The sequence below is a fragment of the Mesocricetus auratus genome, unplaced genomic scaffold (genome assembly GCF_017639785.1).
Source record: "Mesocricetus auratus isolate SY011 unplaced genomic scaffold, BCM_Maur_2.0 Super-Scaffold_100691, whole genome shotgun sequence".
NCBI classification, from domain to species: domain Eukaryota; kingdom Metazoa; phylum Chordata; class Mammalia; order Rodentia; family Cricetidae; genus Mesocricetus; species Mesocricetus auratus.
In genome coordinates this window covers 57,803,815-57,817,013 of record NW_024429267.1, presented here as the reverse complement: position 1 = coordinate 57,817,013, position 13,199 = coordinate 57,803,815, and the positions used below count along the sequence as shown (strand labels likewise).

Sequence of the window (13,199 nt, the reverse complement as noted above, 5' to 3'; positions counted from 1 at the left end):
CAGTGGTTTGTGACGATGTCCCGTCAGATGCGGAGCACTCGATGATCAGTGTCTGTGGAGGATTGCGCCACGGAGACGGTGAATGAAGGGATCAGAAGCTGATGGACTCCAGGACAGGGGCCTTGCTCTTTGTAGTTCCAGGCGGTTAGGTAGAGACTCGGGATTTTAAAAACCGAAGCTCCTTAGCAGGGAACGCTTCCCGTTTCTCTTCATGTTGCCCACGCCCACCTCAGTACGTCAGGGTTCCTCTGTTCTCTTTGTAGCCTTTGACCCTGCTGTACTCTCTGTCCTCCTCAGAGCCTGAGCTGGGGATGGCTCTCTGAGGTGGCTGCCGACTTTGATCTCCCTAACGCCTAGTGTCCCTCTGCAGGAAGTGCGTCCTTGAGGCTGAGTTGGGGGAGGAGTTGGGAGAGAAGCAGAGTGTGTGCTTGTCAAAGGCAAGTCCACCCGCTGGGGCCTGGGGTGAGTGGGTGAGGGAGAGCCGTGACAGCAGGGTCTCCATCAGTTCCTACCCAGTGGTCGCACGATTGAGAATCAGTGCTAGTCTCCCTTCCCAAGCGTGGGAAGGCACAGGGAACTCATGGGCATCTCGAGAGACATGGGGATCCCCTCTGTTCAAACCCCAAACATGACCTCTATGTGCGGGACTCTGTGCCGTACACCCCGCTGTCTGCACACTGGTTTTCTCCTCCGTGAAGCTGGCACTGTACTTCTGTGAAACCTACAAGAGAGAGTAGAGCATACTCTATCGTCATGTGTGAGCATCTTCCACATGCCTGGTCCTGACAAGGTAGCAGTAACCACTGCCTGTGTTGTGAGCACCGGGGGAACAAAAGCACTTACCACCCTGTTGGCCGTCGGCTGCCTTAAAGGCTGACAAAACCAACCCCTGGGAAGCCGTTGTGATATGGTGCTATCTGCACTTAGGATCCCAGCATAGAGTCAGGAATTTGTAACCCCAGCCAGATGAGGAGAGAATGGGGTGTGGTAGAGACATCTGTTTAGACAGCACCCCACAGTCTGTCTCTGCTGACCAGCGGGAACCTGTGCGTTCATCACCATCTGCTGTAGGAAGCAACTTCTCAGGCGAGGGTTGACGGACACAGCGATCTGTGGGTGCAGCAGTCGTTAGGAGTCCTTTCACAGGAACGACAGCAGCAGGTTCCTCATACCCACACCCAGGCCCAGGGGTCATTGAGGTCTAAGAACCAGCGGCGGTGGATGAACAAGGAAACTGCCCCCCAGACACAAGGGCAAACGCTCACGTGAACTCGGTGACTGACAGCGAGCAGGACCCACACAGCGATCCAGACAAAACCCCAGCGTGGAAAGGGGAGGCGGACATGAAACCACGCCTTGCCGAGGAGCTGTTGGCAAGTGATAGCTGCTTGGAGAGAGTCTGTTCTCCTCAGGGGGTGGCCCCTGGTGGGTCAACCGCTACCCAGGACAGGCCCCACCCACAAGAGCATTTGAACAGCGTAAGTTGGGTGGGTTTCAAAAATCGGAAGAACATGAAGCTGGGCGGTTAGGGAAGTGTGGGAGGGGATGTGTTAGGAGCTGGGGGAAGGGTGAATGTGATCAAAATACATTGGATACGATTCTCAAGGGATTGATAAAATGGGGTGGTTTTTGTTTGTTTTTTAAAAAGAAAGGAACATTAGTTTTTAGGGACCATTCAGTTGTTTAGTCAGGGAAGCCTGTCAATGTACAATGCTTAAATGTGTGGAGTTGCAGTGATCTGAAGGTCGGGGTACTCCAGATGGGCAAAGGGGGGCTCCTGGATCCAGTTTTGGGATTGGGCAGAACACCAGACTTCCCTGTTGGGTTCTGTCTCCCAGTGCTGAGGTGGCAGCATCGAAAGCTTGCTGCGGGGGACAGTCAGGCCGTGTTGTCCGTGTCAGTGTGGTCCCCGCACTGACCAGCACTTGGTCTCTCACAAGGCCGGGGTGGCTGGGCTGTCCTCCATGTCTGTGGTGCGTTGTGGAACTTGTCACTTTGCGTCTCCTTGGTCTTCCCTTGTGACTCCGCCCCATGGACCACCTTCTGGTTGCATCTTGGATGTGTGTGACATTTTCACTGTCATCCTGGTCAAGCCCTCCTTTCCCTTAAAAACAGCAGTGGTCCATCGCTCCCTATGGGGTGACTTTCTGACTCAAGAAGAGACATCCTGGGTCTTCACTCCCCACCCCACCCCAGGGTGCCTCTGCAGGCTCCCCTGCCGCTCCTCTGCCTGCCCAGCCTCAAACCAAGCATCCTGGCTTCCTTCCTCCCTCGCCTCCTCAGTGCTGGGATGACCCCAGGGCCTTGTGCATCTGAAGCAAGGGCTCCACCATGGGGCTGTATCCTCAGCCCTACGATGGGTGTGGTCACAATGGTTTTAGCATGACGACTGTCCCGTCGCCATTGGCAGAACCTTTCTGTGTTGGTGGAGTTTAAACCTGGGGCCTCATGCATGCGAGGCAAGTTGCATCGCCACATGATGGGTCGTGGGTAGACCTCAGCGTTAAGTGACAGAGTCTTGTTGTCCCCTCCCTCTGCACAGATTCGCCTGGCCTCTGCTCATCAGGACCTATGTGGAGCTCCTGATGGCGTCACTAGACTCAGGGGGGGCGGCTGGAAGTGGCAGGACTGTCTTTAGAGCTGGGAGTTTTTTATACTGAGAAATTGCATGTGTTTTCTTTTTATTCCGTTTAGATCACGTTGCATTTACTGTTAAATATGGCTCATTAGTTGATATTCCCATGTTGGGGAAATATCATGTATGTATTTCTTCAAGAGCTCTCTGAGACCCACGCTCATACACCTAACAGTTTGCTTGTTGTGACCTGCAGATGCCCTGGGGACTAATGCTGAGGTCACCATTTGCTCCCAAAGATCATTCCCCCATTGCAAGTCATGCCAGCCTCCCCCGAAGCAACCCATCCCGCCCTCCCCACACAGTAACCCATGCTAGCCCTTTCCTGCTCCACAAACCAGGGACCCTGGTATTTTCCTCTTTTTTATTTGTCCACACCCAGTCTTCAATGTAATTACGTCTCTGCAAGCCTCAGCCAGGCTGCTGTCTTCTCGTACCTGGGCTGCAACACCTGGGCAGGTCTAGGACGCTGCGTGAAGGGACAGTGTCTTCTTAGAAAAGAGTCATTGGGACGGGAGGCAGAGGTGGAGGATCTGGATGGCGAGGCCAGTGGCTGTCTGGTGTAGGGACAGGAGCCCCAGCATACCCAGGGGGCAGAGAGCTGGGAGTCGGGGCCAGCCTAAAGAGTGAGATGCTGAGGTGTGAAGAGAGGCAGGCCTGAGCTCTGTGGTCTCTCTGGGCCTCTCTCTGGGGGCTGCCACATCCATGAGGGCCCCTTGTGGTGCGGAGCTCCGTCACAGGTGGGGTCAGCTCTTTGCGATGGGTGTCACTAAGCTTTTAATGTGTTCCTCTTACAAACTGCCAAGTTAATTACAGTTGAGGTCTCTTTCTGGAAGCCATGTCCACTGTAGGGAGGTAGCACTGGAGAGTGGCCCGTGACAGGTGCCCACACATGGGCCTGTCCCGTGACCCGCGGGCCTGTCCCGTGGCCTCATCTGCCAGCTCAGAAGGCGTAGACAGGGTTGCTGGCCCCACAGTGTCTGCTGCAGCTCACCTCCTAATCTGCAAACCTGTCTTAGCCTTACCAGTAGACATCAGTGTCAGCTCCAGGACGGAGTGTTAATGTTTAATGTGCAAAGGCTGTACAACGCAGCAGCCTGTGCCTCAGAAGGCGGGGGGATCAGCAGCCACGGTGCTGGGAGGCTCAGGTCTCCAGGAGAAAACTGCTTTTCTTAGAAACGGGCGGGGTGGGGGCAGAGAGCAAGCTAACAGTTGCCGTTCTTCCCCTCAGCCCGGAAAGGTGCGAGTGGTTAGGAGGCGTGGGATCCTCAGCAAAGTCCTCTGCACCAGCAGTAGCAATAAAATAACCAGACAGGTGAAACCCGTTTGCGGGCCCGAAGTGCAGGAATCTTGGCTTTTTGGGAAGGACCCTGGAGTCCAGGTTCATGATCTGGGGCAGAGAGGCCTGATCTGCAGGTCAGGATAAGGTCGTGTTCTAAAAGCCAAGACAGAGAAGCCTCCTAGAGCTAAGGTGGTAGGGGAACCCGTTCTGAATACAAAGCACTTCATCTCCATGTAGGAATGTTTGCAGTAGGTTCTGTGAAGGCCCGCAGAGAAGGTCTATCTCAGATCAGGACTTGTCTCTTGTTCCAGGGCAGTGTAAGCCTGTGTGTAGTGGTTGGTGTTGTCAGCTTCCTGGAGTCTGGACTCACTTGGGAAACGAGGCTCTAGGCGTAGCTGGGAGGAACTGGCTGTGTACTGATGTGGGAAAACCTATCTCCACCGTGGGCTGACCATTCCCTGGGCAGGAACTGGCTGTGTACTGATGTGGGAAAACCTATCTCCACCGTGGGCTGACCATTCCCTGGGCAGGAACCCTAGCCAAGCGCCCATGCACTCATGGCTCCCTGCTTCCTGATTGGGAATGCAATGGTGCAAGCTGTTTCACGCCCCTGCCAACATAACTTCCCTCGGTATCTGGTCCCCTTGAACACTGAGCCAGAATAAAGGCCTTTCCCCTTAATCTGCTTTTGCCAGGGTATTTTTATCGCAGCCACAGAAAAGTAAGTAAGATGGCGTCCTGAGGACTGGAGAACCATCCTTGAAGCCTGTTTATGTAGGTCAGCTGTTATGTGTCATAGGTGTGCATTGAAACACCCAGAGATGAGTGTTGTGACTCGGTACTGGATGGCCTTGTTACTTATCCTGCGGCTTTAGATAGCCGGATTAAAGTTTCCTTCCCCCAAAAAGATGCTTTGGGTATGTGTGTATGTGTGTGTGTGTGTGTCTCTGTGTGTGCCTATATCTGTGTGTGCGTATCTCTGTGTGTGTGTATCTCTGTGCGTGTGTGTGTGTCTATATCTGTGTGTGTATCTCTGCATGTGTGTGTATCTCTGTGTGTGTGTGTAAGTACCATGTATATGTGTGTGCTATGTGGCCTGCATGCATTCATGTGTACTCACAGGCCAGAGGACCTGCTCCTTCACTGTCTGCTTCCTTGTTTTGAGTAAACCGATGCTGAGATGGAGGCCAGAAAGCCTCAGGGAGCCTCCTGCCTCTGCCCCCACAGCCACGCCTGGGTTTTCATTTGAGTGCCAGGATCTGAATTCAGATCCCTTGTGTTTACATAACACTCTAATCTCTGGCTGTCACCTAGATTAAGATTGTCTAGATCTCAGTTTTTTCACTTAGGAAGTGGGTGAGAAGCCTGGAATTAGGTTGGCTGGGACGATAGGGTGCTTACCCATGGCAGGGTAGACAACCTGTGCATCTGACTAGGAAAGAGTGCGTGCGTGCGTGCGTGCGTGCGTGCGTGTGTGTGTGTGTGTGTGTGTGTGTGTGTGTGTACAGTTGGTTCCCACCTGGCTGTGCTGGTTGGGACGCCTGTGGAACCTTTAGAGGCGAAGCCTCACTAGAGGAAGTGGGTCGCTGTGGGCGGGGCTTGAGGCTTTCTAGTCTAGCTTTGTTTTTTTGTCTACTCTCTGTAGGCATTTCGGGCTGGATCGGGTGGGACAGGTGTTCTGGCACTCGGGAGTCACAGAATACTGAGTGTTACAGCTCAGGTGGAAAGGTATCCTGGAGCTCGGGAGCCAAGGATCACCACAGGCCCCAGTAAGCTTAGCAGTTTACAGTCCTGCCTCAGAGAAAGGCTTTCCCAGTGTATCATCGGCTCAGCTCCTGAAGGACAGGGTCTTCCAGCTGGGGATGTTCGCCTAGTGAAGCAGTTTTGCTCAGCAGGAGGTTTCTCCGGCCGAAGTTGTTATAGTTCAGCTCTGCTCCTGGAGAGCCAGAGAGAGTAAAGCCGGGGGCAGAGTATAACAACTCCGCTCTACCAAGGGAAGGTTTCCTGGCAAAAGTGTTACAGCCCTGCTGGCTCTGCTCTGCTCTGCCCAGGGTCGCCTCTGCTCTGCCGCTGCCACAAAAGGAGGTCTTCACCCAAAGCTCATTGAAGGGGTTTATTGGGAGGGAAGAATCCAGGAGTGGCTGCCCTCTGCCAGAGAAAGCAGAGGACAGCCTGGTAGCGTGAACAGCCACAAGCTGAACAGACACAGGGTTTATATAGGGCTTCCAGGGTGGGGATTGGTCAGATTTTAGTGCTGAGCTCAGATTGGCTAGAGCTCTGCTCGAGGATTGGTTAGTTTTCTGCACAGGATTAGGGTCAGATTTGGCTCTGGTTTCAGGGCCAAAGTATGTTTCTTTCTCTGGTCCTTGATAGCCTTTTGGCTCCAATTTTAGGGCCAGGGTGCATTTCTTTCACTGGCTCTGATTCCAGGGGCAAAGTGTGTTCCTTTGGCTCTGCTCAGGGTGTGTTTCTTTGGCTCTACTCAGGGTGTGTTCCTTTGGCTGGTCCCTTTTCCCTACACTCTCTGCTTCCCAATCCACCCCGACGCGAGTGTCAGCCTCAGGCCCCTGTCCCCACAGTTGAGAGCACCTTTTACCACCACGCCTTCTACTGTGATGGACTGGACCTTCAAAGTGTGGCCAGTGCCCCGACCCTCGGGGACAAGTCACCGTGGGCTATCCTGGGGGGGACAAACGGGGGACAGGAGACACAAGGAATGGGAGCAGGACAGCGGGGCTGACCAAGGATTTCGTACAAGCTGACATAGGAGATGTGGCCTGGGATGGGCAGAGGGATGTCGGAGTTTTTGGACTGGAGGCTCTGAGGACTGGGACAGGGGCCATCAGAAGCAGGAAGCGTTTGATAAGTGATGAGCAGGAGACTGCACCAGGGAGTGCGGGTGTTAAGGAAGCATTGTTAAGGGATGGGCCATCTCTATGGCGCCAGGCCATCTGTGGAAAGGCGCCTGAGTTCTGGGAAGTTACTGTGACCTGGTCCTCAACAGGCTAGAATAAGTACTTCCTCCTTATTCTTTTTCTTTTGGGGGGTTGTTTGTTTTGAGACAGGGTCTCATTGCATGGTCTTTGCTGGCCTGGAATGTTCTATGAACCAGGCTGGTCTTGATCACACAGCGATCCACCTGCCTCTGCCTCCTGAGTGTCGGGGTTAAAGGCACCACACCCCACAGAGTTGCTCCTTTGAGACGCTTTGTCACGGCGCTGACATGAGGGAGGAAGCTAATGTGGAGCCAGCACCTTCCTGCAGCGCCTGCCCCATCTGCGCCACGCTGTCTGGGGCTCTCCAGGCCTGCACTCCTGCCGCGCTGTCACGGAGCACAGAGTCTGTCCCGAGGCCTCCGTCCTTCCAACACATGGGGACCAGGGCAGCACCTCGGCCCCTCTTATCTGCCGTCCAAGTGCACCTGCCTCTCGCTGCCAAGTTGACTAATCACCTAGATCACTTGTATTTCTTTTCCTTTCATTCCAGGCCCAGAAGTCAGGCTCGAGAGGGGACACACAGGCAGCAGAGGAGCTGCTGCTGCTCAGCAAACCGCTCACAGACCTCATCAGCCTGCTTATCCCGCTGGTAAGGCCTCGCCTGTGTGAGGGCTCGCCTCTGTGGGACACATGTGTGAGGACACGTGTGAGGGCTCGCCTGTGCCAGGGTGCTGGTAATTGTGTAGGTTTAATTGTATCCAGGCAGTGAAGGCGTAGTTATGTGTGGCTGCCTGTAATCCCAGGACTCGGGAGGCTGGGGCAGGAAGATTGGCATGAACTTGACTCCAGCCTGGGCTGTGTAGTACGTTCAGGCCAACTTGAGTTGCAAAGTGAGACCTTGTCTTATCACTCAAACAAACCCAAATGAACAGACCAAACAACCCTAAAGGTTCAGCCGGGGAAGAAGGTTTGCGTCATAAATTGCAAATGGCACAAGGAATGCAGGAAGTGTGAATTGGGCGCTTGTGAACTGGGCAAGCTGCTGTGGTAATAAGGGGAGACATGGCATTGTGTGTGTGGGCTCACCTCTGCCCTTACCAGCTGGGGGAGGGGACCGACACAGCAGCGTGTGACCTATTGGTTGATTCCACCAATGGTAATTAGTTATGAGGAGGCTGTGGGTGCTCAGTCAGCTAGACTTGGCTCCGTAAGCACCACGCAGTCTGGCCAGCGCTGGCAATAGTGGGGTTCTTTTCCTGCTTCAGCACGATCTGACTTAATCCCCCTGTTCTGTGATGTGGGGCCCATCCTTTACTTTACAGAAAAGGCCCCTGCAGCTGTCAAATCTAGAAACCCAAAACTTGAGAGCTTAAATGTCTGCCCTCAACACCCACGCACACTTCACCAATGTTCTCACTGGCCTCTGGATTTGCTTAGAACCCATGAAACCCTGATCTCAGCCACATTCAGAAATAGTCGGACTGGCAGGGAGTGCGTTGGGTTAAACGGCTTCTGTGTTTCTGGTATTGTTTTTAAGTGTCAGGGGTTTCCCATGACAAGAATGGCAGTTCTGACCGCAAGCGCCCTTCACAGCCGAGGCTCCCGTGGCTTCAGAAGTGCGGAGGGGAGGCTTTGCCCATCCTGTCCCACAGACAGTGACAAACACATTGATGAAAAAGGTGCTTGCCAATCTCACAAAGCGTTTTTGTTTAGGAATGATGAAAGAGGCGGTTTATACTCCCGCGATGCAGTCATATCCAGTTCCTTAGCAGATGTAATTAGGGAATGTAAGTGATTAAGAGATGCCTTCAAAGTGCAGGCCCCAGCCTCACACGGTCGCTCCGTCTGCCGGCACTGTTTGCCACAGGTGCTGTGATCTCTGGGCATTGCTGGCGTTGAGTGATAAACTTACTCTCAGGGGAGGAGAGCAGTCAGTCCCACCCCCTCTTCTAGAGAACGTTGCCCTCTTTCGGAATAGCCGGTTCAACAGGTGTCTGTCCAGGGTGATGAAGTCTAAAGCATGACCCGGCTGCAGTGAGACTCCTCACCCTGGAGCGGAGCGGAGCGCACCCCGACTTGAAAGGCCTTGAGCATGAATGCAGACGTGTACCCGCGTTCCTTGTTTTGAGCTGATCTCTCCTGTAAGCCGGCGATTCCTGGAGTCAGTCCTCAGGTGGATCTTTGAAGTCGGCAGACGTGGCCCACCCCGCCCAGCACAGCTGCGCTGCCTGCAGAGTCTGACGTGTCAGCTCTCGTCTCCTCCATCTGCCCCTCTGCCACCTCAGGCCTCCAGAAGTCTCCCAGGACGGCACAGAGGCTCCCACAGAAGCATCTTTTTGTCTTAAATTCTCTTATATGTTACTTAAGACAGCTACTGTGTGCCCAGGTTGGCCAACAGCCGTGCATTTCATTTCCATTGAGCTCGTATGAGGCATAGATGACAAGTCAGTGACTAACCCGACACAGGGTTCCTTACTCGAGCTGGAGTTGTGTATGGCTCAAGGCTGGGATGGCAAGGATTGCAACCACCCAGCCAGTGCTCTCGAGCGTGGGACTCTGTCTCTGAGGCCATAGGGAATTGACAGGAAGAGCAGGTGAGGGCGCCCAGCTCGGTGGGGCTGGGTCAGGAACAACTTGACCGCTTTCCTAACTGTCGTTAGCCCATGTGCGTCATTGGCTTGTGTCATATGTGTGTCATTGGCTCACATTGTCACATGTGTGTCATTGACTCATGTTGTCATGTGTGTCATTGGCTGACATCACACGTGTGCCATTGGCTCACATTGCCATGTGTGTCATTGGTTCTTGTTGTCACGTGAGTGCATTGGCTCGTGCATGTCTGAATTTTGCCTTATCTTCTGCTTCTACCACATTGAGCCACCCTCCTTTTGTCAGCCCCTCAGCCCCCAGCCTGCCTGAGACGCTGTGTCCTGCTCACACCAGAGTCCCTGGCGCAGAGTCCGGCGTCTCCTTCATAGTCTTGTGCTTACGGTTAGAGCCCTCCCCTCGTCTCCTCTACTTGGACGGGTTTCCTTCTGGATGGAGACTGCACAGTCACGCGCTTAGCTCTTGTCACCCTCTGACAGGTCCCCTGTGTTCCCATGCAGCTCCCCAGAACACCTCCTCCTACTGACCACTGTAGAGTGCCGGTGTGTGAGAATTTCCCCGGGACAGCACTGTCCCCAGAGGGGGCCCAGCTCTCTGAGATGCTGGCTGCCAGCCTGAGGCTCTAGAGGACCGGCGGGCATTTGCCTAGTGTATGTGAAGTGATTGTGTGTCCCCAGGGTCTCACTGGGGCCTTCAGCATCAACAATGGCCGATGACAACGTCCTGCTCTTCTCTGGGAGGTATTAGCACACATTTATAGGTTTGCATAAAACGAAGAAAAATAGTAATAAAGCTACTGAGCACCTCACTACAGCACGCACCAAGTAAAGATAAATTTTACAACGGCTGTTTAAAGATGCAATAGGCGACAGGAGAAGGCCCCGGGAATGCTCTTCTACGCGGAAGAATAAATGAACTTTGAGTTTTAGTTGGGCTCGGATGACTTTGGGAGCGTCAGCCTAAAGGCAGGAGGATGAACTTGGTAGTTTTGAGGCTCTTTGCAAATGTGGTCCAGGGAAAGTAAACCCCGAAGAGACTAGAACCCGTCAACCCAGAGTCGTGCACAAAGCGATGCTTCCTTGTTTGGGGTGCGTGTCTGAGACCCTTAAGGATGCTTGAGACCCTGCATGAACTCAAAAGTGAGCTGGCCCCCTACTGACCATGCTCTGGCCATGATGCATCAGCCATACCAGGGCGTGTGGGGTTTTAGATGGGCTCTCTCCCTGGGTACATGACATACAGTAGTTTCTTCTTACGCTGGGTCACAGCAATGAGCTGCCGTTGTTCCCTGCCTTCCATCATGGGATGGAACAGCCCACACAGTGCGTTGCATTGCGAGCTTTGATATTTGGTGGAGGAAGGGGGTTAAATGCGTTTCAGCTCACATTTTCAGTATGCTATGGGTTTAGCTAGAGCAGTAGTTCTCAACCTGTGGGTCACAACCACTTTGGGGGTTACCTAAGACCATCAGAAAACACACATTACAATTCATAAAGTGGTAAAATTAGTTATATAGTAGCAATGAAAGTAATTTTAAGTTGGGAGTCACCACAATAGAGGAACTGTATTAAAGGGTCACAGCGTTAGGAATGTTGAGAACCACTGATCTAGAGTTAATTCCGTTGTAAGTCAGGAAGCGTCTACATCATGCATTTTTTTTTCCTGTATGTACATTCCGGTGATAAAATGTAACATGTAAATTAGGCGCAGTTTAGGGTGACGTAAGCGGTTAACAATGGAGCAGTGGCAGCAGTACTTCCCAGTAAGAGGCTGTCCCTACCCCAAACACTATGCTGTCCGCATCCCTCTGCTGAGACCCAGGGGGCTCAGTGCTACGTCACAGGCTGACATCGCCTTCTCTGAGGGCCCCTGGGAAGTTATTCTGAGCGGTGTGGTGGAACTGCCCACTCTCCGGCCCCAGCAGCCCCTGCCCTGTGTATCCACCTTGCTGCCTCCCAGTCACCGCCGGCTACCTCAGTTGCCAGATCAGCCGCGCTCTTTCAGCGCTTCCTCTCAGGCAGCAAGGGAACAGCAGCTTCTGGAAACTTGTGTAATGTTCCCAGCCTGTGGTTACTCGTGGACACAGCGTAGGAGACTCACGGTGTAAGGTCCGTGAAAGGCATCAGTCCCTGGTCTGTTCTGATAGCTTCCTGTCTCCATGTCGTCTTTGCATGAACATGTCTGGGTTCAGTAGTGTTCAGTGCTCTGCACGTAATTCTCAGAGTCTCAGGGGCTCTGCGATTCTCACGTGGCATCCATAGTGCATCCACAGTGCGCGAACATTGGTTTCTCTGCCTCTTCTGCTGCATGGCCAGCCCTTTTCTGGCAGAGGCCATAGCTCTCTGTTCCATCTTGGGCCCTAGGTAGGACGGAGATTCAATACAAATTGCCTAGGAAAGGGTGGATAACACAGTAAATCCTCACACTGTGACTGAGAAGAAACCAAGTCTGTTCACCTAGTTGTATGCGCCTCCCCATTGTCCTCTGCTGAGCTGTCTTCTCCTCAGAGGGTAAGCAGTGGGGACAGCTGGCAGCCACGCACCTTAGCAGCACAGAATCTTCTCTCTGGTGTCTGCCCTGTCCTTGGCATGTAGGTCTGCAATGGCTTTCACTGGGCGGTTTATATTTCTGAAACCGCTTGTAGCCTGCCTCAGACTGACCAGAGACTGTGTGCTTCTAGAAGATGACTGTACTTGCAACCCTAACATCCCGGCAGCTCTGGTGAGAACGGAGTCTCTGAGCATCGAATATGCATGCTTGTCTGTGGACATGCCATCCTGAATGTGCCTGGTTTGATCAAAATAGATGCCACACACTGTCACCCTCTTCTGCAAGGAGCGACCCAGGGTGTGGCAGTTGCCGTTTAGACTTGGGCAGCTTTAGAGAGGAAGTGCCCCCTCCCATTGCTCTATGGACATTTTTCTTGATGTGGTTGCAATGCAGGTTTTTAACAGCATTTTGTTCTTGGCTGGGGTGCCCTGATCTAAGTGAAACAGATAAACAAAACCCACAAAGCACTCACTGATGGGGTACAAAGGGTCCCGAAAGGGGTGCCCCCAGAGAATGCTTCTCGGCCATGGGTGACCCACGGTTCGGCATCCGCATGAATCCCTCATGCCAACTTCCACGCAGTAATGCTTTGTGTTTTGTGACTTCCTGGGGAAACACGAGCAAGTATCTGCTCACCCCAGCTAGGACACCGAGGAAGACAGGCCAAAGAGGTGAGTCCACCCGAATCTAGCCTGGGGAGCAATGGGTTAGCTGGGGTTTCCTCCCATGAGGTGACCACCCATACCTGACGTGGGGAACCAGTGGGTTAGCTGGGGTTTTTTTCCATAGCACTAGTGACTCAAAAGCAGATCCGTCTCCAGAGAGCCTGTGCCAGCATGGGTGGCAGTCCAAGACAGCTGGGTTCCTATCTCTGCCCAGCATGCAGACAGCCCACCGAAGTCTGCTCCTTCCCAGAAACTGTTGCCAGTTATAAAACCTTCTTTGGAGTGGGGTGACTTGTGAGTCTGAAAGGGCTGACTTCTGTGCAAGTCTTCCTCTGCCTCTGCCGGCGCCTCAGCTCCTGCACAGGAAAAATAAAACAACACCACGCCCCCCCCCCTCCCTGTGTGAGCTTCACCAAGTGTACCGAGCGCATTTAAATAACAAAGGAAATTATATTAGACAAAATCCAGTAAACATGGGTTTTTACTTTTTTAGTCTTTGGAGTTGGAAACTGATTATGGGCTCT

At 53.2% G+C, this 13,199-nt stretch overlaps 1 protein-coding gene across 1 annotated transcript in view; it reads left to right on the top strand.

Moving 5' to 3' along the window:
• Positions 1 to 13,199, top strand: part of Ulk4 (unc-51 like kinase 4) — a 267,099-nt gene that overhangs the window by 170,936 nt on the left and 82,964 nt on the right. The window contains 1 exon segment of the mRNA XM_040739628.1: positions 7,404 to 7,502. Within this exon segment, the coding sequence (XP_040595562.1) occupies positions 7,404 to 7,502 (99 nt within the window).